This window comes from Triturus cristatus, chromosome 4_2, assembly GCF_964204655.1.
Source record: "Triturus cristatus chromosome 4_2, aTriCri1.1, whole genome shotgun sequence".
NCBI classification, from domain to species: Eukaryota; Metazoa; Chordata; class Amphibia; order Caudata; family Salamandridae; genus Triturus; species Triturus cristatus.
The window spans coordinates 647363572-647390764 of record NC_140586.1 but is presented as its reverse complement, the minus strand read 5'-3'; the positions used below and the strand labels follow the sequence as shown (position 1 = coordinate 647390764).

General features: G+C 44.3%; 1 protein-coding gene across 3 annotated transcripts in view; it reads left to right on the top strand.

Annotated features, from left to right (window-relative positions):
• Nucleotides 1-1079: 1079 nt before the first annotated feature.
• Nucleotides 1080-27193, top strand: part of DNAJC6 (DnaJ heat shock protein family (Hsp40) member C6) — a 416470-nt gene continuing 390356 nt past the window's right edge. For all 3 annotated transcript variants that reach the window (XM_085602365.1, XM_085602367.1, XM_085602368.1), the window contains exon 1: nucleotides 1080-1263. In XM_085602365.1, coding sequence (XP_085458491.1) covers nucleotides 1209-1263 — 55 coding nt within the window. In that variant the 5' untranslated portion in view covers nucleotides 1080-1208. The remainder of the gene's footprint in view (nucleotides 1264-27193) is intronic.

Genomic DNA, 27193 nt, shown 5'->3' with positions numbered 1-27193 from the left:
GTCTCTGGCTCGTTTGGAAAATAATGGAGTGTTCCTACAGAGAAAAGGTATAGCACACTGAATATCCCTTACACGTGTCTCCCCACATTATAAAGCCTATTCCATGTCACCACCCAACTCTGCATACTCACTTCCACACCATTCTATCTGTGCCAGCTCCTGGGCTGCTCACAACAAATATCTCCCCCGCGCTGCCCTTACACAGGTGCACACACGTGTCCACATGTAATCAGTCCGGTGCCCCTTACCCTGGCTGTAGCGCAGCGGCCTTATCTAACAAGGCGGACACCGGTGAAACCCACATGCAGTCCATTTTATCATGAGTTTACTGTGGGTGAGTCCCAGTTTATGAGGCTCTCCTACAGTAAAAGCTCAAAAATCAGGTCTTCAAAAAGCAAAAAATCCGGGTGGCTCAGATGGTCAGAACCACCTTCTCACAAACTGTTTATAAAACATGCAAATTAAATTATTTTTCGCCAATTCCATGCTATTATTATTTTTGTTTGGTGTAGGTGTAATGTAATGCATTTCGAAGGAATGTAGACAATGTAAATATATGTCAGGGAGATGCGAGGGGATACTATGATCAGAGACATTGATATCCAATCAGAGAGGCGCACTCCAACAGAGGGAGACTCACCTGACTGCCCAGTCCATTAATCCGCTGTATTGATTATTTAATGTGTAGATGGATTGCAACCAATATCGTTTGGCTCTGCATGGTCTACTTCCATACGATTTATGCACATATTTATCTGCTACAGTGACAGTGAATGAATGCTAATTTATTTTTTGCAGGAATAAATTCAGATTTCTTACTTTCACAAGGACACTTGTAGGTGTAAATTATAATTTCATTGGCAATGCACCACCCATATGCAAGATTGTAAAAAAGAACGGACTGCAGTGTGGATACCTGCTTTCAAGCGTGTGAATGTTCAATTAAAAACTGTAGCATGAGCAGCTCACTTGATTTAAAGGAGCATACATTTCACTCCGGTTTTAATTCCAGGCCAGGTTTTGCGGTTAATGGGTGCTTCCCTGTCCCATCCTTTACCCCCATGATTCCCTGCTCCATCATATCCTCGAATGCACTTGACAGCAACTTCCCACAGGGTGCCCTCGCTCGATGGTCATCGCCTCGGTGACCTTTGACCGGTGATGCATAGCGAATCAGAAGCCGGCGTGCCGCACAGCACGGGGGACTGATGCTGATCAGCAACGGGAGGAGGAAGACGAGAATGGAAGGGGCTGCATCTGAAGGTAGGGGAAAGAGGGGGTGGCCCAGCGCCGAGCTCAACGCACAGAAAGTGATGCTGCAGTAGAGGCAGGCAGCGCTTTACAGCAATCTGCGGCTCACCTCCAAAACAGGCACTGTTGTAGCTGAGGCTCGAGGGGAGGACTGCTGATTCATAAGCAGTGTAGATTAATTTGTATACCAATCTGTCTCGGGAGCCCTCTTTTCCGCCGCATAAGATGTTTGCAGCGTGAAGAACGGGAGGAATTCCGAGCCTCGAGCACGACGCGTAAAATACGCAGCCAGAAATGTAACGATGACAGGCAGAGGAGGCTGCCGTCGCGTGACACTGCGTTTCGTATACAGCTGCACCGTGCCCTTCGATTACAAGTCATCGAGGAGATGCAGAGCATCGGTCTGAGCCGTGGAGCTCATCTTGGAAGGGATCTACCGTGTCCCTGAGGCGCAAGATCATTTTAACATCCCAAGTGGATTTCCCTTCAGCCAGTTTAGTTGCACCTTATTGGTTTTAAAAAATCTCTGGGTTTGACTTGATGCAATTACAGAATTGTGTTTCCTTCCTGGTTACGTCTCGCTTTGACCTTCATAACCATGTGTACTGATGTGAAGTGAGGAGAAACCCGCCGCAAAAATAATAATTTTGAAGCACACTCAAAATGTCTTTATATTTTAAAGTGCAGATATTGAGTGTGTATGATGTGTTCATATATTTAGAGCAATTGAACTAATACACGCACATTCACACTTTTATTAGTACAGGGCAAAGTTCAAATTCCTGTTTATTTCCACTGAAGTGAAATTCACACTAGAAAATCACAGTTTACTGCCTCATAGATTACATGTTACAATTTACATACCCCTGTAGACAACTAAAGCACACAAGGCCTCCTCCTTATGATTATATCTTACTCTGAAAATATACCCCATTGCACCCTAGTTTTGGTTAAATAGTTTAAAAAACGGATTTACAGGGAAAAAAATGCTATGGCATAAAGATACATGCACCAGATATGCAGAATGTAATATGCCATTGTTGGGGGAAGGGGGGGTATAAGGATCCAGTGAAGGAAGCCTTTGCTGCTTGTGAATCATGACTCTTCACCATGTGGTAATACATATATATAAATAGATATGCATACATACACACATTACTGAGGCAGGAACAGTGCCTCTGTAGTTATGGTTAGATCAGAGTTTCCATTGAAAAGGCATTCCCCCCCTCAATGACTTTGGTGCAGTCAGTAGTTTTGGAGAAACAAAACACACTCTTCCTATGGGAACTCTGACCTAACTGAACTAGAACAACACAGGGGTAACTGCCCCTGTGAGATAAAAAGATATCTCTCTCTATCCATTACCTGATCCAGCTGCCATGTGTGTATATATATATATATGTATATGTGTGTGTGTGTATTACCTACTGGCAGTCACCAGTAGGTAGTTATCGTTAGGACCTAGTTACCATAGGAAAATGGCAACATTCTATTCCCAATAACTTTGGCGCCGATTGACGAATCTTCGCGAAATGTTCAAAACTAATTCTTTGTTGAGATCAGCTCCTATGTTGAAAGTTTGGGGTGATTCGTCAAGGGGGGCTGAGAAAAAAGGGGGGTCCCAAAACGTGTTTTCTCCATGTTAATTTCCATAGGAAACTTTAGAGAAGGCTACAGGTCGAACGGGTGAACGGAATTACCCCAAATTTGGCAGGGAGAAGGGTCTTGGTCTAGAATGCACGCTTTTGTTTATTTGGTGTAAATTTGTTCAGTAGTTTTTGAGAAATATCGAAATTTACAGATATCGATATTTGGGAATCCTGCCATCTGAGGCGTTAGGAGCACGAGCTTGTTGCTGATTGGCTGCGAGCGGTTGCAACTAGGAAGTGTTGGCTGCAATTTTGTGATTCCGTTGAAGCGAGTAAGCTGAAAAAAAGTAGAAAAGTGGGAAATAGGAGGGTAGGAGCACTGTAACCTCTGTGGGGTGTTTAGGGTGTGCTATCGAGGGGGTGCGAAGCGAAGTATTTACTCCTACCGGTTTTTAAGTGGTGGGCTATGAAAATTAAGTGAGGTATTGGGTAGAGTCTATCATATGCTGTGAAGTCATGTGCTCTGGCCGCTGTGCCACATCTGTGCAAGTAGTGTCAGCATGTAGTTATAGGTACTTGGATGACCTTTTGTTTAGAACATTGTAGCTTGTGTATGGTGCTTAGGTGGTGTTGTATAGGGAGTGCAAAGGTAAATCAATATGGTATTTGTAGAGTGCAAACTACTCACCCCTATGGGTGAGTAGAGCTGGGGATCAAAGCGAGAGGTCTGTGCTGCAAAGTGAGATGGTCTGGCCGCTGCGACACAGCTGTATGGAGAATATATTTTTGCGAGGGTATGGGAGTTGGCGTTATATAGCCCTAAAATAGGGGGCCTAAGTTGTAAATTATAGGGTGGCTCTAAAAAGAGCCCTTGTGTTCAGTAGTTGGAGCTACTTATAAGTGCGGATGCACAGCTTCCAGTTATTCAGGAGAACTCGGTTTCCCTGATCTGTGAAATGTTCTCCATCACTTCTGTATATATCCGCCATATCAAAACGTATGATGTTGTTGTATGTGGACCCCATTTTGTGGTCTCTGAGGTATGCAGAGACAGCTTTGTTGACTTTTTTCCGAGATTTTTCAATCTGAGGGCCCGAGTAACACCTTCTAAGATGGCTGCGACTTCTGATTAAACATAGCGCACGTTACTGAGTTGCCAACAAGCCAACTTCACATGGGGTATAAATCATAATACAAAATCTAGTCCCCGTGTGAGGACATACACATTAAAAACTTTTCGGTTTTGTTTAATTCTTTATGCACCATCCTCTGGTATACTATGATATAGTCCATTAATTTAAATTCATCCCCTTGGCTCTAACTACTCTAGCTACACCTTCCAAGATGGCCGCGACTTCTGATGGTATCATCAACACCATCCACCTCTGCTTTCTCCTCAACGTCCACGTCATGACGCTTGACTGCACTCATTGGGTATGGTATATTTTGCAGAACTTCCGCCTGGGGTTTACCGGCGGTCCTGGTGGATTACTAGGTTTCCAGGACTCGGAAGAAGGGTGAGAAGTAAGTGTATCTTCCCGCTGCTGCCAACTAGAGAGAAACAAGGTAATGCGAGATACACGCTGCATTTTATTCCTCCTGTACTGATGCTGGCGCCCTCCCGTTGTTTTCTCTATATTTTCAGTTTCCCCTTCTAAACCGACAGCTTCCGCCGAAGCAGCCCTACTTCACACTGGGGAGGGTATGATTGATTGTATTCTAGTTCCTAATTTCTATAGTTTTTTAGCCTATTGTCACATCCTTGCATCGATTTGGACATAGTCTCACACAACAATTTAGCATGCTATAAAGACGCGAACTAATTATGAGCACATTGCATGCTTAGACACGTCTATTGTTAACGGCACTTGCACTTTCGATCTCCACGTATCCCGTGAGCAAGCGCCAGTATTGAGCTGAGCTCAGATCGAACTGATGTGTCACAGACTCAATCCAGTAGAGCATAATTTTAAGACACCAGTATGCCTCGTTTACTCCATCGCATATTGTTTACCCAGGGCAGCTAAAGTCATCACCATCAGTTTAATCACCTGATGCCTTTATCTCCTACATCTCATGTCTGAGGTGATTACGACAGCTCTCCCTCAGTATCACTCTCTGTCATCACCTATCCACCCTTTCATTGTCCATAGCCCTACGGCTATCTCTCACTGTATTACAGTCAAGGCACGGTCTGTCTATCACTAATTAGAGATTTATTTTAACTACCACACCTTTGAAGTGTGGGTCTCGCCATTTTCTGAATTTTTACTTCAATTTCACTGCATGCGTTGGACTCAACACATGAAGTTATACATGTAGTGATGAGCACTTTTGTGTCTCCGTGACATGATATTTGTTATGGTTTCCCCTCCCCTCTTGTCTCCATTAGGTCTGGAGTAAAGGACAGGAATAAGACATGCTCATTAACAGTACTTGTTATACTTACCTGACTGACGGTTTAGTGGGAATATAGAGTGCCTTCTTCCTGATTCCCCCTTTGATTTCTAAATATCAGGGTCCTGATGAAGCACTAAGGGATCCATTAGGGACCAATGGATAGCGCGAAACATGTCGACAATCCATCACTTACAACACTTTATTCTACACCTACATACAAGTTGAGAGCAGCGGGAGATCATTCATTTCTTTCCCCTCTCATTTTTGCATAAACTGCGCCTCCATCCCCGTTCTATTTTAACTTGACCCAGAGGACCCCCGAATAAATGTACAAGGGTACCAACGGGTCATTTTATCTTCACTCACTACCTTCATTTGGCCCACACACCCACATGCACAAATGCAGCAACTCCTAAAAGATCTCCAACAGAGTGCCCTCTAGTAGGGCCCGTGAGGGACTGCAGCGCCACCCCCACGAGGAGCAGTGCCCAATGATGATACTTTGCACCCGCAAGGGTGTATGAGGGCACAACAACAACACGCACAGTTGTACCACTCCCCCACCCTGCACACTCATACCTTATCTTGGAGACACCTACCCCAACTCGCAGTACCTATCTGGACTGCTGAAGCGATTTTTCCTCTCCCGTTTAGGAACTGATACCATTCTAACTGTTTGGATAAAATTGTTTGGACCATTTCCACTTCTGTCTTTGGCATATATTGGAATATACAAAGACAGTTTGAGGCAAAAGTAACATCAATTGTCCAACGGCGTCCTTCATAAGCATTTCCAAATCTACCCCAATCAATGTGCCCAGGTCGTTTACACCACAGTGCACAATCATGAGGTCAGGGTGTTGGAGATGCAAACAGGTTTTAACCAAAGGCAACAATTGGTGCCACTTCAATCCTCTCTGTCCAAACCATTTAATGTCCACATTTTGTAAACCTAGGTTTAAATCAATACGTCTCTGTTCTGCATACCTCTTGCACCAGAAAACATAGCTATGTCCTACGATCCACACTAGCATTTTGAAGGTATGGCTGGAAGGTATGGAAAGATGTCTGTAGCTCATGCAGTTCCTTCGTAGAATAAGAGATATGTTTAAAGATGGGGAACTAGTTTCTTTTTGTATACAAAACGGTACATGATTGGGAGATGAAAAGCATTGTTTTTTAAAAGTAGGGTGCACATTTATTTTGTGGAAAAGTATGTTTGTGATTGGTTAAGAAAAAGCAGTTTGCATGTACATATTATAGTACATATTATAGGATAAAATTTGCTCAACTCAACCACACCTGCTACTTGCATTTCGAAGGCACCGTTCAAACTTAAAACAATCGTGAACTTTTAACCTGCACGTGCCATTATATGTTCGAGAAAATGTTGCGAAAAAAATATCGTTAGGTTTAAAAAAATTGATGAACTTTTAACCTCCACGTGTTGTAGAATGTTCTAGAAAGTGTGTTGATAGAATACGTTGCATTTCTGACTTCGATGTGTACTTGAATATTAAAAAATCTATTTATATGGAAAAGTAGAAAGACAGTAATAGAGAGAATTTTTGAAAGCTAAAAGAATCAAGGAACTATTGTAATTTGTTCTTGATTACCTATTGGCAGTCACCAATAGGTAGTTATCACTGTTAACGGTCTGAAAGTGCGGTGTTGCTCAGAGTGGCATGGTGGTGATATGATATGGTGCTACACTCGGGTATGAAACCGAGAGTCTAAACCGTGAGGTCATTGCTGTAAAGTGATGTGGTCTGGTGTCTGTAGCATACGTGTGCAAGTAGTGTTAGTAGGCGTTTATACCATACAGGGAGTGGGAAGCGAACTACTGACTGCTACTGTGTGTTGATAGTATGCGGGAAGCGAAGTAATTACGCCTACCGGTGTGAAGACTTGGGGATGAAACCGAGCTGATTGCTGTAGAGTGATGGGCTCTGGGCGGTGTAGGATACTAGCCGCTGTAGTATGTGTGTAAGTAGTGTTAGTATGCGTTTATAGTATAAAGGGAGTGGGAAGCGAACTACTCATCCCTACTGGTGTGAAGACTTGGGGATTAAACCGTGAGCCTAAATTGTGAGCTCATTGCTGTAAAGTGATGTGCTCTGGGCGCTGTAGCATACTTGTGGAAGAAGTGTTAGTTTACGTTTATGCAATATAGGGAGTGGGAAGCTAAAATCTTATCCCTACCGGTGTCAAGACTCGTGGATCGAACTATGAGCTCATTCCTTTAAAGTCATGTGCTCTGTGTAGTATTCCATTGTAAGTCATAGTAGAATGTTAGTATGTAATTCTACTAGAATCTAAGGGGCATATCATCAAGGAACGGCCTTAAAAGTATCGCCGCTTAGGCGGCAGGAAACTGCCACTAAAATGGCGATAATGGGCTTGATAATATGCCGTAGACAATTCCAATAGAAGCCCATGTTAACACAAGAACATGGGATTCTATTGGAATTCTTTACAGCATATTATCAAGCCCATTATCGCCGTTTTTAACGCCGTTCCTTGATAATATGGCCCTCAGTATGTAATGTTAGAATGTAGGGCTGTCATGAGGGGAACCTTGCGGAGTTTGTACACGGTGCTGGATTAGATGGTTGCTTTGCTGTCTGCTCCTGTTGGTGGTTGTTTCAGGTGTCATGTTTTCTTGTAATAAATCTACTTATTGGATTCCCTGCTGTCTGCCTCTTCACTACATAAATTTGGCGACGAGTGGGAGAAGGCAAAAAGAAGGCCCCACTCAGCAATATTTCAAAATTGCTTGCGTTGTGCTGAAGAACCGTTTTGTTCGTGTAGCTGTTTCTACTCATGCCAGGGTCGTCGGCTCATTGAACTATGTCATCCGACTTCTGGTAGGATTTATATTTTTAGATTTCGCGCTCCCTCTGCTTCTTCACTACATTCTGGTCGCTGTACTACACGTGTGTAAGTAGTGTTAGTATGCGTTTATACTAACAAATGCATCATGGTAGTAGTTAGGGCGACCTCTCAGGCGCAGCTCATACAATGTCCCGGGGTGTGCATTCTCTGGACATTTGTGTTTGCTATTAGAGGGTGGTGCATGGCTTCCACCCTGTGATAGCAAATACTTGTTCGACTACTTGAAGCGAGAGGAGGAAAACCTTGTATCGCTGTAATAGAGGGGATGCGGATGGTAAAAATAGAGAGAAAAGAACAAAACAAAAAAAAGCGGGGTCTCACCCGTTCTTTTAAATGAGGCCCCTGGTGGGTGGGTAATGTTCCGTGGTCAATCCAATTATTATATTGCGGGGTCCCTGTAGGACTGGGGATCTTAATGTCACATGTAAATTAGGCGCGGAAGGGCACAGACGTTTTGCAGCCTAGGGGAGCGCCACCTTCCCGGGTATTGTTTACTAATTGTTTGGGGGGGTTTGAGGCCAACTGAAGTCCGGGGTTCGCCACACTCCGGGTCTTTATTTAAATATGCAGGGTGGGCCTCGGCAGTCCCTGAAGTCTCGGTGGTCCTAGGCAGTGCCTTATTTGTTCTGTAATCACACGGGCAGTACTTATGGTCTTATAAAGTGATACACTCATAGAACTCTTGCAGTTGTACAATTACACAGCCTTCATTTGTCTAATAGTCAGTTAGATTATGTTTGGTAGGTGCACTCTAATATTAAATAATGTTGTCCTTAAAATCTCCTATAAACAGATGATTTTCACAATAAACAATAGCCAAGTGTCGTCAGAAAAAGAACACCTATACACTCAGTTATTTATTTGAAAAAATAAGTAACCTTTATTAAAACAGAAATAAATAGAAATGTAACTTTATTAGAACAGTATAATAAAAAAAAACGTGGGTTGGACTCGAGTGGAAGCAGCGTAGGAAACCTGCAAGACAAAAATGAAACATAAGTATGTGTGCTATGTGGAAGAGGTAAAGAAAGGTAGTCCGAATGAATGGACCATAGTGAGAATGGAAGGGAGGGGGAGTGGGTGGAAGGGAGAGTCAAAAGAAGAGAGGGAGGAGGAGACAGAGCGTCGGCCTATTGCACCCAGCCCTTAGTGTGTACCCTCCGTCACCCGTTTGTCTAGGACGCTGGGGTCTGCGAGAAAGAGTGTTGTTCAGCAAGTCCTAAAAATTAAATACATGAGGCCAGAGATTATGGGCCATATTATGAAGGAAGGGCGATGACATTATCGCCGCTTCAGCGGCCGGAAACTGCCGCTAGAGTGGCAATTAGGGGTTGATAATATGCCCTTGTGAATTCCCTTAGAAACCCAGGTTCTGGTGTGAACCTGGGCTTCTATGGGAATTTACAAGGCCATATTATCAACCCCTTATTGTTGCTTTAACGGCAGTTTCCTGTCGCTAAAGTGGTGATAATGTTATCGCCGTTGTTTGATAATATAGTCCTACATTATTAGCTATGGGAAAATCGCTTGCATGCACCTGTACACCCAGGGTGCTGCACCCCAACCCCTTCCCCCGCACTGTGCTCAATTGTAGGTCTTGCACACCGAGGCTTCACTGCTCACCTGCCACCATAGGTGTGTCACAGGACGAGTTGGTGCAAGCACCTAGTCCGGGGTATGTTTGTACGATAGAAGAGGTCTCCGGTCGGGGACGGTGTCTTGATACCACGATGGAAGGTGTCAGAATGCCAGGGCATCATTGCGGGGTCAGCTCCCGCTCCGCCCTTCTTGTGGCAATCAATGGAATGTCTGAAAAGGGAGAAATAATTTAATAGTGGAAACGTCTGGGGGTAAATGAAGGTTTATTTCAAGCTTGATGGAAAATAGGAGTTGAGTGCATCCTTTGTTTTTAAAGTACGATCTACCAATTGTTAGTGGTAATCGTGGTTCAAAGAGGAGTTGGAGTGCACGGGAATACACAAGGTTAAATAATAATATGTTATGCGAACGTTCACATACAAAGGAACAGAGCGCATGCTAGAAGCATAATGTGCGCGTGTAATGCAGTGGCGGGAGCCTGTGTGCATGTACACTTAGTAAGGAGCTCACTACAGTGTCCTAAAAGCCAAGGCCACGTGTCTGTAGGGCAGCGCTGCCCGCTGGCTCAGGCCTACAGTATGGTCCAGCAGGTCCTTAAAATTAGACCGATGTGACTGAATGAGGTCAGAGATCACATCATTACGCACGGCAACATCGCTTTTTAGCACGTGCGCACTCAGGGTGATGCACCCCACCCCTCCCACAGAACCACCCTCAACAGGTGTCTGTAGGGCAGCGCTGCCCGTAGGTTCAGGCCTACTTTATGGTATAGCAGGTCTTTAAAATGAGACAGAGATGTGACTGAATGTGGTCGAAGATCACATCATAACACATGGCAATATCTTTTGTTCGGACCTGTGCAGGTAGGCTAAAGCACCCCACCCCTCTCGCCGCAGCGCGCTCAATTGGAGGTCCTGTGCACCCAGGCCGTTCTGCTTACCTGCTGTCATTGTTGTGTGAGCAAACACTACGGGCAGCAGTGCTCACAATTCAGATGGAGAGTTGATTGCAGGAGAGTGTACACCTCATGGATCCCTTCGTAGACGACAGGCAGTAGGGCTCCCCATTTAAAGCCCGTGTTGATTGCCAGGATGGACTACACCTCGTGGATCCATTTCTTTTTTTTATTGCGCATTGTGATATGCGAGGTGGATGCAGCAAATCATTTGAGGTAGTGTGGAAGAAGAGGGACGTGTGGCGTCGTGGTTATCCTATTTATATGTACGCAAAGTGGGCTGGGCTTGCATACGTCAGGCCAGAGTAGGGGTGTGAATAATCATTCCGGGGACTTGGGCGTTGTTCAGTTCCTGCCTGGCCAGGAAGTATTCTTGTGTGTGTTTCTTTTGTAGTTTTGACCTCGCAGAGTGTGCAATTTAAATCAGTGTAGCATGTATCAGGATGGCGGAAACTATCGTTAATGAGATGACATGTGATCTAGGATGTGCAGTCTGCCCGTGGCCGATGATGCTCCTTAGAGCCAGCAATACCCAGGCCGAAAGGCAGCACAATAATGTGCAGACACACACACCAGGGGCATCGTGTAACACATTTGTTTTTTGATGGAACGTTTGAGATGCATGGCAATCACACGTGGAAGGCTAATGTACAGAGCATGAATATTGATCAAGATGATCATTGCATGTTGTGTGTAGTATAAGATATGTGTAAACACTTTTCAAAAAAGATTTCTAAGCAGAAAAGGTGTCTCTCATCAAACGCTGTAGAGAGAATGAGTAAAATGGGTGGGGTCGTACAACTGTTACAATGGGAAATATTATGAACCAATCAAATACTTTTTTTTAAGGTCACATGGCAATCGCGCACCGAGCGCGCAAGGAGGCCGCACCCGACGCGATTTTGTCAAAATATATTTATCATAACATAAGTTTATTACAGTTAGAAATATATAAATGTTTAAAATAATTTAGATTTTCGCCTGCTCTCATATACTGTTTAAAGTGATTTAGATATACTTTTGAGACAAATACTATACGTCTGTAACACGGCCTGGCAGCGTGTACTTGTCGAATACGCAACGCGCAACAGGCGCGACCCCATACGTACATGAAGTAACGCGTTACTTGGTACTGCGTACCCGTCTGATACCAAAGTAGTACCTGGGGTGACTTCATGCGTATATGATGTTACGCGGGACGCGGTGCCACAAACTCGTCGGATACGAAATGCGCATCATTTACGAGTTTAGCAATATGGCGGATAGGATTCGTGTGGTGATGGAGCTTGGTACGCTACCGGTATGGGAGTGCAGTTTTCTCTCCCCCCCCCCCCCCCCCCCCAAAATACATTTTTTTTGGGAAGATATAAAACATTACATGATTTTTAAAGTTAAAAACAAGAAGTATAATAGTTCCAAAATATTTAAAAATATAATAGGAAGAAAAATAGGTTTTATAAAACTTATAATATGAAATTAACATTTAAAAAACCTTCGAAATTCACTGAAAAAACCATACGTTTTACAGACGTTATAGTTAGGAATCAGCATTTAAAAAACCTTAGAAATTCACTAAAAAAGCCATAGGTTTCAGGGACGTTATAGTTAGTTGAACATTTGACTCATATAAAACCAGAGAAATTCGCCTGTTATAGTTAGTTGAGCTAACTATAACTTGCGCGCCCGCAATGCACTGCTGATGATGTCACATATTACATCACTCATGACATGGTCAGTGACATCACTGATGACATCACTGATGAGATCTCGAATGACATCAATGATTCTATGGAACGCAACTGCCAACGGCTAGAAAGAAGATGGCGCACTAGCAGAGACCTGACAGACTGAGCCACCTTCGAGTCAGCACTTATCAAATACCACCAACGTGTGGTAAATATTCTTTTTACCTTGACTGAATTTCATGCGGAATCTAAAATAAAGTAAAATAGCTCAGAATAACAAGAGGCAGAATCCGTGGTATAAGAGATTTTCTGAATGGGCTTTATTCCAAAATGGCCGACTCGAGTGGCGGCCTTCAGGTTCCGTCACCACGAGGGTTCCGGAAGTGAAGTACAATACTTTATTGACAAGAAGTAACTTTTATAGGTTATACATTACAATGAAACGAATGCAAAAGGCGTAACAATTGATAAGAAAAATGACATAGTGGTACGTAATCGAAACTAGGCGTAATAAGGAGCAGAAAGAAACATGATTGGCTCTGATTATCATGCATAGGTGGATCTATAAGATAATACTTAACATAGATGCGCGCGCAGCAGTATGACGTGTGATTGACGTGCAACTAGGGGGTGAAGGGGACTTGACATTTAGCTCTACATGTGGAGACGAGAAGTCTGGGAGGTCAAGTCAACCTAATCCCAAATCATATCTAACATCCTATGTTTAGAGAACTATGTTATCCACAAGAAAAGACTCTCGGACAGAATCTATTCTATACTGACTGTGTGTGCGTGTACAAGCGTCTAAGTGTCTATATGAGATGCGAGGGGCAGAAAACTTTCCATGGCAACAGGGCTATGAATTACTTGCATGAAGACAGAGAAGCCGAGTCCTTTGCTTGTGGGCTAAAGGAAATGTTTACCTAAATCACTAGACAGGAATGCATCGGCTGAAGAGCAAAGTAGATAATTCGAAGGTGAAATACAGCTTCTTGGCAGGCAGGCAAAACTGGCCGAGGCAGGCACCGTTAGCTGCACAGGGAGTAGGACAAAGTTCATGGATACAGATGCGAGCTCAAGCTGAAGCTGTCAGAGACAGAGAGCAGGGAAGGCTTTGAGGACAGAATCGGGCCTACTTGCCTGAACTGTAAAAATGGAGTAACTTAGCCATATAAAGTCGGTGGCCTTTCATACTTAGGAATCGAATATCCAGCCCATTGATGGCGGATCTGACAGAGAACATGTTGACGGTGGACGCACATATGTTTGCGTCTTGGAAACTGGAACTGGAGGGAACATACATGTACTCGTGACATGCACATAGAACCGTTGGGGTCCAAGATAGGGGACATAACTGATCAGGAAAATCCACATTTCCACATTCCCTCCTTGTCCCCTACTTGCCCTTCAAGAGATATCAATCTTCATCATTCCATCGATTTGCTCATGGAGCATCATTTCTTCTTCCTTCTTCTTTCGGCATTTTGAACGATAACCTTGATATGGAATGCATGATGTGGCACACAGACCACAAATCGCTGGTCCACATTGCAGGCATAAACAACAACTGAAGAGCATAAGAAGGCCAATACCTAGGAAGGATAGAACTCTCCATCCCCAGGCTGATATCACACTCCAAAACCACCCGGACCACGTCCAAGTGCCTGGATTCTCGTGTATCTGGCTCACAATCTTATGAAGGCGTGTTATAGCTTTATATACAGATGGCGAATTTTCTGGTATGAATATGCAGCAGCTGGATCCGATGACCCTGCAAGCTCCGCCCCTATCGGCCAGGATGACGTCAAGGACAAGACGATTCTGGAGAACAACAATTCTCATCACTGATTGTTCCTCTGTCAGATTGCCTAGGGCGGCTATAGTCTCGTTTACTACAGCTTCAAGAGTCTTGGTTAGTCTACGTATCAGCTTACTATTTGATATTGTACCTATATAGGGAAAGATACCTTTATTGAAATCTACATACTTGTCCCATGCCGTCTCAGTATAATCGACAACTGGGAGATCTCTTCGCTCTCTATTGTGTACTAAATGAACATTTCGATAATAATCAGGGGGAGCTAGGAAAACAGGTGGCAGAAGGAATGCTATGTAACAGGTACCATCCCAATCTAGAGGCAGACGCATATATGCCGTCTGACCACATATAAAGTAAGAATGGCGAGAAGCTCTAAATGAAGATTTACCTTGATCACTATATTCTACTGTAGTAACGCATTGGCTATGGCCCATATGTATGGAACCAACTTTTCTTACACATAATTCACCCTTAACTGGAAATACTGACATAGTGGGCAGAATTAGTTCAACTTCGGATTTGACTTTCAGAATCATAAGATTAGGTGTAAAATTACCTAATTTATACACTTCATTTTCTAGATCAGTTCCTGTTCTACTGGGGTGACCCTCCTTATTAGGATGACAAACTTTGAATAAAACTAGATTCAGATTTCCCCATATCCAATGTTGTTGATAAACGGCTGTGTCTGGGTCTATGGAATTTAGTAAACTAAACCATGCTCCACAGGAGCCATTGTGTGTGAACGGATGTGGAAAGAAAGGCAGAACTCCTTTGTTATTCTGATAGGGAGGGAGTCGGCCACACACCCAACAATTGGTGGCATTACTAGTCTGATGGGAATGATGTAACATACTAATGAAGGTGTTATTGCGCAGCGCAAGTCTATAAGATAATTCATGTGGCGGTAGGTCACTAAAAGAATGTTCAGCAGCAACATTATAAACATGTCTAGAAATAGGATGATATATGTGCAAAATCACACTCGTAATAATTATTAAAACACTCAATAAAAACAAAATTAATAATGTCCTCATACAGTAGCTACGCAGTGATTTACAATACGCCTGTCGTTTCAACATTTCTCGGGTATTTTCTCTACTCAGGTCCAAGGGGTACATGTCGGAGACAATTCAACCGCTTCACCTTGGAGAGGACTTAAACAATCAAATTGCTCGACTGTTTGGGCCTAAGCTTTAATTTATAGCACTGAGAGTCATTCTGTTCAACAAAAGGAAGTTTTGAATCAGTCTGTGAGGGAGTGCAGGGCACAGTGTCTATATCCGAGGATAGTCCATGAAATTTCTTAATGTGGCTGGAGTGTATCCAGCCCTTGCGGCCCTCAACTTTCACGGCTGTTCTTGTGGTCAGCAGGACTAGCTTCGGTGCTTTCCACCTGGGCTCCAACTGGGTCTTCCGATCAAAATTTCTCACAAACACCAGATCCCCCGGAGCAACGTCATGGGGTTTCACCTCAGTGTTGTCAGGAAAAGCTGCAGCTACCTGTGAACGACAAGATTGTAGTGCAGACATCAAGGAAGCCAAGTAATCTGTCAGCATATTACAATTAACATCAGTTATTTTACGTGGTATAGGCGTCCCCCACATATTTGGTGGCCTTCCGAAGATCACCTCATACGGGGATAGTCCTGTTCGAGAGTGTGCTACCATTCTTATGTAAAATAGTGCAACTGGTAATGCTACTATCCAGTCAACACCTTTCTCCTTACATATTTTAGACAATCTGATTTTCAAAATTTGATTATGTCGTTCCACGAGACCTGCTGCCTCGGGGTGTCGGACACAGTGGAATTTCCACTGATATCCCAACAAAAGTGAGACATGTTTCATTAATTCGGATGAGAAAGGCTGGCCGTTATCTGAATATACAACACGTGGTAAACCGTACCGTGGGAAGAATTCTCGGACTAACTGTTTGGCAGTAGTCGGGGCCGTGTAATCTGATACTGGGTACGCCTCAGTCCATCGGGAGAGAGCGCAGACAACTACCAGAACATATTTGAATCCTCGACATCGTTCCATCTGGATATAATCCATTTGGAGCACTTCAAAAGGATGATCAGGAGTCTGGAATCCACCCTGTTCTACGGGAACACTTTTTCCTGGGTTGAACTGACAACATATCATACAGGTACGGACTTTTTGTTTGGCTGCTGCTCGTAAATGTTTGTTGAACCAAATGTGTTGAATGCTATCTAGCATAGCTTTCTCTCCTAAATGCGCCGGGCTGTGAATTGTAGCTATAATGGCTTGGACCATAGAGTCAGGAAGAAACCATACAGATTTCTCCTTCGTCATCCATCCCTGATCTGTCTGGATCCCTCCTAGTTCAGTCCATTTCTTTAATTCTTCTGCAGTAGCATGTGTCTGTATGTCAATTACGTCAAGTGCGGGATCCTTAATTGTCATACACTGTGTTGGTGTCTGAACTATTGGCTTTGTCATGTCTAATGTGCGATTCTGAGCAGTCTGTTTAGCTGTTCTGTCAGCTAAATCATTGCCTTGAGAAATGATATCAGTAACCTTCGTGTGTGCTTTACATTTCATAATCGATATGGCAGTTGGTAGATGTATTGCGTCTAACAAGGCATGAATGAGGGTTCCGTGCTGAATGTGGGCACCATGGGAAGTTAAATAACCTCTCTCTCGCCACAGCACGCCGAAGTCGTGTACGACTCCGAATGCATAACGTGAGTCAGTGTATACATTAACTTTCTTATTTGTGGCTTGAATACAGGCTTGTGTTAGAGCAATAAGTTCTGCTGCTTGGGCTGACAAAGTATCTATACAATTTGTCTCAATAACTTCAGTGTCTGTTGTGACTGCATACGCGGCCACTAAATCTCCTGTACTTGTTCTCATGCACGATCCGTCTACATACAACGTCAGGTCTGGATCTAACAATGGAACGTCTGTCAAGTCTTGTCTAGGTTTCGTCTTTATTTCAATAATTTCAACACAATCATGAGCTAGTGGGTCTGTTCCAATTACAGGTAATAGTGTAGCAGGATTCAATGTATTACACCGTCGGATCTCTATGTGTGGCTGAAACAATGTCAGTTCATAACCGGTAAGTCTTGCTATGGTCAAGTGTTGTGTTTGTGTTCGGTTCACAAGAACTTCTACTGCATGTGGTACTTGTACTGTCAATGGATGTCCTAACACTATGGCATCGCTTTGTCTGATTGCTAAAGCTGTTGCCGCCACTGATTTCAGGCACGCGGGCAAAGCCTGAGCTACGGGATCTAATGTACTGGAAAAATAAGCACATGGCTTGCGTGATCCTGCTTGTTCCTGAGTGAGTACTGACAAAGCAGTACCTTCGCGTTCTGTAACAAAGAGTGTAAAATGTTTGCTATAACATGGTGTTGCTAAAACAGGTGCTTGACATAAAGCTTCCTTTAGGCTTTCAAAAGCTTGTGTATGTTCCTGAGTCCAAGGGAGAATAGTCGATGTGGCTGCCTCCTGTGTGGTTAACTGAATGAGTGGTTTTGCTAGAAATGCGTACTGAGGGATCCACTGCCTACAATATGAAGTGAGGCCTATGAAAGCCCGCACCTCCTTTTGTGTCTGGGGTATTGACATGTTAGCAATTAACTGGATGCGATCTGGTGTAAGCTGCCTTCCCTCCTTGGACAGCGAGTGACCAAGATAAATAACTCGCTGGACACAGAATTGCAGCTTAGAAGGAGACACCTTGTGCCCCTTGTCGGCTAGAAAATGTAAAACTGTCAGAGAAGCCTTTTCACATTCAGGTTCGCTTCTCGCGGTGATCAGCAGATCATCGACATATTGAAGCAGTGCAGTGTTGACTGGCATGTGGATACTGTCAAGTTCTCGTTTCAGTGCTTGGCTGTAGATGCTGGGGCTCTCTGTGAATCCTTGGGGAGCGCGTGAGAATTTAAAGCTGCGCCCATTTAAACTGAATCCGAACAAATATTGGCTTTCCGGATCTATTGGGACACTGAAAAAAGCATTCTTGAGATCAATTACAGTAAAGAATGTTGCTTCGGAATCAATTGCTGTCAATAATGATGATATATCGGGAACCACAGGAAATTGTGGCACAATGCACTTGTTTAGTTCACGCAAATCAATAACCAATCGGTATACTGGCGGAGCAGTAGGGTCAGTTCGTTTAAGAATCGGAATTATCGGCGAATTACATACATTGGAGTCTGTTTCTACAACTACTCCTTGGGCAATTAGCTCATCAATGATTTTCAACAAAGCCACTACAGCATCTTGTGGTAACTTGTATTGTCGCATTCGTGGTAATACCACTCCTGCCTTGAGTGTAACTCGGTATGGTGTAATGTTCATGTAACCAACATCAGTAGGGCCTTGTGCCCATAGATGCGCTGGTAAAGTCTGTAGTCGGGGATCCATGTCTCTAGACACATAGTGACCTTTAAAATCACGTAAAAACAACCTTACTCCTTCCGGAGAACAACATATTATGGCTCCTAGGGCTTTCAGAGTTTTAATTCCTAACAGATTTTCTGGGCATGATTTAGTAAGCAATACATCTGTAGTTCGTGTCAAAGGTCCTATCGTAAGTGGAAGAGGCTGTGATACTTCATTAACAATAGGTTTTCCTGAAAAACCAAGGGAAACATTTTGAGAGCCTGAGAGGGGTGCCCCTGGAACTTCACTACGTTTTATAGTTGTTCGACTTGCCCCTGTATCGAGTAAGAATTTTCTATCTTGACCTAATAATTCACTATGTACATAAGGTCCTTCTTGATCTACAGGAATCTCGATAAGGGGTAAGTCAACTTCCCTCTCTAGGCTGGTTCATGCGTAACGCTGATACTCAGGATATTCATACTGTGCAGTCTGATACATTTGTCGTGTTGTGGTTTGTGTGGCAGTAACAGGCAACGGTGGTGCAGCTGGCACAAACTGTATTGGCTGTTGTGCGGCTGGCATGGCCTGGGAATGCGGCATAGCTCCTTGTACATTCTGATCTTGTCTGAGTGGCCGTGATCTTTCTTGTGTTTTACCTATGGCGATATTATGTTTTAAAACTGGACAATCGTGTACGTAATGACCTGGCTTTTTGCAATAATTGCATGTCCCTTTTACCGGTCCTGCTGAATCGGACTGTGTCATACCCTTTTTATGTCCTTCAGCCGGTACTGTCTGAGACACTAGCATTTTCATCTTTGTATCTTTCATACGTCTTTGTTCGTGTTCTTGTTCATCTCTAATTCTATTGTGATGATACTGTAACATTTGTAGCATTTGTGACGGAGTGTTACTTTGCCAGGTACTCTCGAATTTCAATATTCTATTCTTTACTGGAGGTAAAGCATTTTCTACTAATTTTGTCACAAATAAATGTGGATACGACTCACTACTTGTTTTTATACAACTATTTATTCCAAAACATTTTTCAAATCGGGCATAATAGTCACTTGTGTCTTCATCATGCTTTTGTTTACAGGCCGTGATTGCACCCCAATCTTCCTTTTTCGTAGTTAATAAACGTGGCAGTACTTGTACTAGTAAACCTGGTAATGCTTTGACTTTATCCCCGAGCCCTGAACCTGCAGCTCGGGCCTTTTCTTCCGTTTCTAATGCTGTCCAATCTATCTTTTGGTCTCCCACTTCCCACTCTTTTTCTTTCAGTTTTTCATAAATGCCAGCAGGTAAGAGCACCTTTAATATCGTCATAATATCAGGATAGGTATACTCTCCCATCAGCAACATGTCCTTAATTTCTCGGTGGAAACCCGCTGGGTCTTTGTCATGACTTGGTACTACTTTCTTCATTTCTAACAATTCAATTTTTGATATGGGTGTGTATACAAATACACGGTGAAACTCATTGTCTTCGCCCTTTATTGGGTGCACTTCTCGTAAGGGATTTTGTCTATCCATATAATACGGCGTTCTCTCTCTGCGGGGCAGCGGGAAAGAATCCGGACTTACAAAAAGGACATACTGTTTACGTGACACTAATATTTCCTTAATTAACTTGTTACTAGAACCTCTCCATCTGTTCGTGAGTAGTTCCGTTAATATATCAGGTAAAGGACCAGGGTCAGCATGTTGGCTCTTATATAATATAAGGAGTTGCTGAATCATATAGATTCCAGCTAAACGTTGTTCATCTGTACTAAGGTTAAAAAACGTGTGTGCTACGGTCTCATCACCGTATTTTTCAGGACTGTCAATCCAGTGAACGGCTGATCTGGCTAATTCTTGCTCATCCATGGAATCGAGGAGGTGGTAACCCCTTCGTTCTCGTAGTATTTTATCTGCGGCTTGGAACAAATGTTCAGGAGACTTTAAATTTATTACAGGCGTCGGATACGTTCTGCTATTATTTGGACATTCTGAGTGTATGGGATCAGAAAAACATCTAGTATTATCACAGGATCTTCCTCTGCCTACGTAGGCTATGGTTCCTGACTGTCTTGCGGAATTCCCTGATTCGGACACTTCATCTTGCTCGAACTCGTCTGTTTCCAATCTTTCTTCGTGAATACGTTCTATTTCTCTACGGATTTTTCGGCACATGGCTATTATACAGTTTTTCTTATCGTGTCTCCCTTCTGATATATTCTGGCTCCATCTTGTAAGAGTAAGCATTGTATTCGGGTCTACCCCCGGACGGTCTTGATTTCTGATCACACAGTTTATGAGGAAACATAACAGTTCCCCCTGTATCTCTACTTTCTGGAATTCCATAGCTCTGTTAATACATTCTGGATCTCGCCCTGTTTGGACAAAATGTTATATGTTATCTAGATGCGTAATCATTCCTGGTAACCTCGCTAAATACTCTGCGGCTCATCTGATACGTAATGATGCCAGGACCATTTCGTCCTCTTTACCGACCACCGGGTCATATCTACAATCTATAAGGAGTTCCTTAAGCGTACGTTCACTTACGAATTTGGGTGTACGTGAATGCGCTGATTCTTGAAAAACAAGTTTATTTATTCTAGGTGGCGTAAAAGTATTGCTTGCACCTCCCGTGGCCCCTTCAGGGGCGTCGGGTGTGAATGGATTCGTCGAACGTGATACAGCAACTACAGGTGTCGATACCACTGTAGAATCGATTGCGGGGACAGATGCGGAAACAGATGTGCTTGCCGGAGCTCGTGTCGGGACTTGCTGTTGCACGGGGACAGATACCTGATCCTGACGTTGAACCCCTCCGCCAGACGGTCTATGTGGTGTGGGGTTAGCATACTCGGGAGCTGCGTCATCTAGATATGAGGAAAGAAAAACATCTTCTGCGGTTCTGGGATGCCCTTTTGGATGTATCTTAATTGGAAATAATGGGGGTGGCAAGTCTTTTGGCATCTCTGGAACAGCCTTAGGTAGTCCTTCGGCTAGGAGGGGATACATACCACTCATAAGAGCGTTTCTTTGTCTATCTACTTGTTCTGATTTCACTCGGATACCTTCCTCAATTAATATATTTTCTTGAACTTCCTTTGAACTCTCTTTACTCCTCTCTTCTTGTCTACGTGCTTTTTCTGTACGTCTATGAGATTCTTTACGCCATAACTCAACAGCGTCTTTCTGTGACTGTCTGACTTTTCTTTTCCATAACTCTTCCTCCACTTTCATGATGCACTCTGCATCCCAGGTTCCCGCTGCGGGCCACCTTTGACTTTCCGGCAATCCCTTGGTATAATCTACCCATAAATCAAGGAATAATATGGCATCTAAGCCATGCTTGTGATACATAAAATGCCCTGGAGTGTCCCTGGGAGGAATAGGAACTGCTTCTTCAAGCACCCCTTTTCTGGTAGTAATCTGTCTTAACTTCGAGAAGAGCGGCATCTTGACAACTGATCTGATACTTACTCTTGAACTCACTTAATACGAGAAAAAAAAAAGAACACAATAATGAACAGTGAACAATGAACAATCATTCATACCACAATATGCAAGACATTTGAACACTTTAAACATTAAACATTAAACATTTAAAAAAAATGACCGACAATGATGACAGTCTGCATAACTAATCACCAAGCTGAATTCTTGACAATAACTGAATACTTCGGAATACTTGATATACTGCTAAACAGTACATATACACTGCTAAACAGTGCAGACCGGATTTGTGTACCCAAATCCGTCTTGACCGGCACAACCTATGTGCTGTCAACACGCCTCCCCGGCGATGGTACTCACCGAGTAGCTCCTTGAAACGGAAGGCCTCAGAGAAAGAACGGAACTCGATGACTGCGGACAGCCGACCCTCTGGACATCGGGATTTCGAAAACCTGGTGGGCCTCTGTATACCTCGGATCTTGCTCTCTCAGCTAGGCTCTGGTCGGAATACTTCGCACTTCTCACCGCCTCGTCTGGGTTGATCGCAGCCTCAGTCGCCCCCGCTTGACCGGAGGGAGCTTACAGGAAATACTGCTGGTACGCGTTTATGGTCCGTCCAGCTGTGGCAGGAGACCGGGCCTGCAACGCACCGCCGGCGCGTGAGATGAGAAAGTGTCCCTGTTCGGGCGCCATTATGTGGTAAATATTCTTTTTACCTTGACTGAATTTCATGCGGAATCTAAAATAAAGTAAAATAGCTCAGAATAACAAGAGGCAGAATCCGTGGTATAAGAGATTTTCTGAATGGGCTTTATTCCAAAATGGCCGACTCGAGTGGCGGCCTTCAGGTTCCGTCACCACGAGGGTTCCGGAAGTGAAGTACAATACTTTATTGACAAGAAGTAACTTTTATAGGTTATACATTACAATGAAACGAATGCAAAAGGCGTAACAATTGATAAGAAAAATGACATAGTGGTACGTAATCGAAACTAGGCGTAATAAGGAGCAGAAAGAAACATGATTGGCTCTGATTATCATGCATAGGTGGATCTATAAGATAATACTTAACATAGATGCGCGCGCAGCAGTATGACGTGTGATTGACGTGCAACTAGGGGGTGAAGGGGACTTGACATTTAGCTCTACATGTGGAGACGAGAAGTCTGGGAGGTCAAGTCAACCTAATCCCAAATCATATCTAACATCCTATGTTTAGAGAACTATGTTATCCACAAGAAAAGACTCTCGGACAGAATCTATTCTATACTGACTGTGTGTGCGTGTACAAGCATCTAAGTGTCTATATGAGATGCGAGGGGCAGAAAACTTTCCATGGCAACAGGGCTATGAATTACTTGCATGAAGACAGAGAAGCCGAGTCCTTTGCTTGTGGGCTAAAGGAAATGTTTACCTAAATCACTAGACAGGAATGCATCGGCTGAAGAGCAAAGTAGATAATTCGAAGGTGAAATACAGCTTCTTGGCAGGCAGGCAAAACTGGCCGAGGCAGGCACCGTTAGCTGCACAGGGAGTAGGACAAAGTTCATGGATACAGATGCGAGCTCAAGCTGAAGCTGTCAGAGACAGAGAGCAGGGAAGGCTTTGAGGACAGAATCGGGCCTACTTGCCTGAACTGTAAAAATGGAGTAACTTAGCCATATAAAGTCGGTGGCCTTTCATACTTAGGAATCGAATATCCAGCCCATTGATGGCGGATCTGACAGAGAACATGTTGACGGTGGACGCACATATGTTTGCGTCTTGGAAACTGGAACTGGAGGGAACATACATGTACTCGTGACATGCACATAGAACCGTTGGGGTCCAAGATAGGGGACATAACTGATCAGGAAAATCCACATTTCCACAAACGCCTAAAACACATGAGCCCTTGTCGATCGCATCAAAACAAGCTCAAACCATAGCAAGGAACTCTTCAGCACTGTCAGTGAGTTCTTAAGACGGTCAGTCACCGAGAATACAATCTTCCCTTCCTAGGAACTCTGCAACACCTTGGTGGACTAATTCCACAACAAGATATCCACCATCTACAGTAACTTTGAACCCCAACCCACCAACCTCATCACATTGACTGATGAAACCTACAGCCACCCGCTCACTGCATGGGAACAGCTCACCACTTAGAGCACCACAGCCACCATGAGATCCATCCACTCTGGAGCAGCCAAGGACTCCTGACCTCACCACCTCTTCAACCTCGGGAGCAAGGAAATCAGCGGCGAACTTGCCTCCATTGTCAACGCATTCATCACCATGGCCACCTTCCCCAACAGAGGGAAACACACAGAAGTCAGACTTCTCCTCAAGAAACCCTCCACAGACCCCAGCGAACTTGAAAACTACTGCCCCATCTTTCTGCTCCCCTTCCCCACCAAAGTACTACAAAAGGTCATCAACTGCCAACTCACCAAACGCCTGGAGAGAAACAACCTGCTGGACACCTTCCATTTTGGATTCTGCATCAATCACAGCACCAAGACCGCCCTGATCACTCATTGCCACAGATGACATCAGAACCCTCCTTGACCGGGAGAAACAGTGGCCCCGATCCCCGATCCTCCTCGATCTCTCAGCAGCATTTGTCACCCTATCCCACCACACATTCATCAAGAGACTCCATCACATCAGGATCCAGGGAGACGCCCTAAAGTGGATCACATTCTTCCTCACAGGATAAACCCAGATAATCCTCCTAGCACCCTTCATTTCAGAACCCAAGAGCATTATCTGTGGCGTCCCTCAAGGTTTATCTCTCAGCCACACCCTGTTCAGCACCTACATGATGCCCCTGGTCAACATCGTCCGAACCCACGGTCTCAACATCCCATCCTATGCAGATGACACCCGGCTCATCCTCTCACTCTCAGACTACTCCTCCATCACTAGGACCAACTTCCACAACTGCATAACGAGTGTAGCCGACTGGATAAAGACCAACTGCCTGAAGCTCAACACGGACAAGATGAAAGTACTGATTTTGGCATCATCCGGGACAGCAAACTCACCATGAAATACCAAATCAACGCATTCTCCTATGACTGCTTCTATACCCGGCCACATGCTCTGAAAGATCTTAACATGGCTCCCTGGCAGCACCAAGAAAACTGTCACTCAAGCCCTAGTCACCAGCCGGCTGGGCTACGTCAATATGCTGTATGCACAAATTACCACCCAACTCCTGAAGAGACTCCAGACGATTCGAACACAGCTGCTAGACTCATCCTCAACCTCCCCAAATGGACCCACATCACCCTCCACCTCAGGAATCTCCACTGGCACCCTCTCCAGAAAAGATGCCCAATTCCAGAATTCTCCTTCGCCTCTAAACACCATCCTCCCTCCCGGAATTCAGAAATTGACTCAAGACCTGGCTCTTTGACTGGTGAGTAGCCGTGCTTTCGAAATGCGTGTTGATTGATTGGTGGAACACTGTTCTCAATGAGGACTTCCTATATATCTGTGGTTGATTGCTAATGTGAACTATGCTTGCTGTAAAGTGTATGGCATAGGGTCAATGTTGCACATAGTGCTTTCTACACCTAAGGTAGTTGTATCTGTGATGGCAGTAATGATGGCGGATATTCTCCTGAGCTATTTTATACTTACTGGTCCATAATGTATAGGCCTAAGTGCAGCAAAACAAAGCGTGGATGATGTAATCAATTATGTTATTTGAAATGCCATCAGTGATGTCATGAGTAATGTCATATCTGAGGTCATAAGCAGGACATGGCAGGGCACAAGTTACAGTTAATGCTGCTAGCTATAACTGCTGAATTTCTGTGGCTTTTTTAGTTTAAAAATAAATTTTGTCACTGAGTAATTCACCTAACTATAACGTTACTTTAACCCCTTCCATGCCGAGGACGTAACGGTTATGTCCTCGGCTGTGATGCTGGTGTACCGAGGATGTAACCGTTACGTCCTCGGCACAACGGTCAGAAATCCCTCTGCTGTAAACAGCAAAGGGATTTCCTTTTCTTTTTTTCAACCACTGGATATGGGAAAGAGCTTCTCCAGCTGCATGGGGCATTTCTTATAGTGTAATAATAATTATCTTGCATGGCATGCCAACGTCATTACATTGAAAGTGAAATTGAAGTGTGCTGATCGGCTCGTTTCACTTTCACTGCCTACGTGCTTGTGGGGCTAAATCTGCTCCTGAGCTCCTAGGCAGACTGGAGAGGTACCATTGGAAAGGAGAGAATTTCCCCTTTATAATGGTACCCCTCACTAGTGGGTCCATGCTTGGGGATTGCTGCAGGAGGATGATTCTCCAAGCAGGGATCCACTCCATTAGGCACCAGGGAGGAGAGAGCAGCCCCTTGGGCAAGGGCTTTTGCTCCCCCCATATTTTTGTGCCAGATCAGTCTTCTTTCTCCCCCGGTGGGAAGATGGAGGTAATGGCCCCTAATCCCTCCCGTGGACAGAAAGCCCACTAGGCCCTATAGATTCATTTTTTTTTAACTATGTAAGGGTGGGGGCTGCCCAAAATGGGCATACTTATGCCCCCACCCCCTTAAATAAAACAGGGACAGTCTGTCTACCCATCCCGGAGGGCAGATGGGGTTATTAACCCTGATCTGCCCCCATTTGGGCAGAAAGCCCACTAGACACCAGGGATTTTTATTTTAATAAAAGTGAGGTGGGCTGCCCACAATTGGCAAGACCATGCCCCCACCTCAAATAAATGTAAACTGATGTCTTTCTGCCCCTCTTGAGGGGGTAAATGGGGCACTAGTTTCTGATTTGCCCCCCCAGTGAGGGCGGAAAGCCCACTAGGCCCCGGGGATTCTGATGCCCCCAACCCCCAAACAATACACAGACAGTCCTTCTGCTCGCCCTGGGGGCTTATGGGGGCACTAGCCCCCAATATGCCCCCTAAAAAATAGGCAGTGTCTGTTTGCCCCCCCCCGGGCAGATAGGGGCAAATAATCCCAGATCTGCCCCGGGGACAGTAAGCCCTATAAACACCAGGGACTATTTTTACTTTGTGTAGGGCTGAGGGATTCTGAGTAAGAAAACATTGGGGGAATCCACTCAAGCCACACATCCCTGGACACCCTCCCGGTGTCTAGTTTTCAGAAATGTCTGGGGTTTGTTAGGTTTCCCTAGATGGCTGCCGAGTCCGGAAGGAAAGATGCAGATGCCC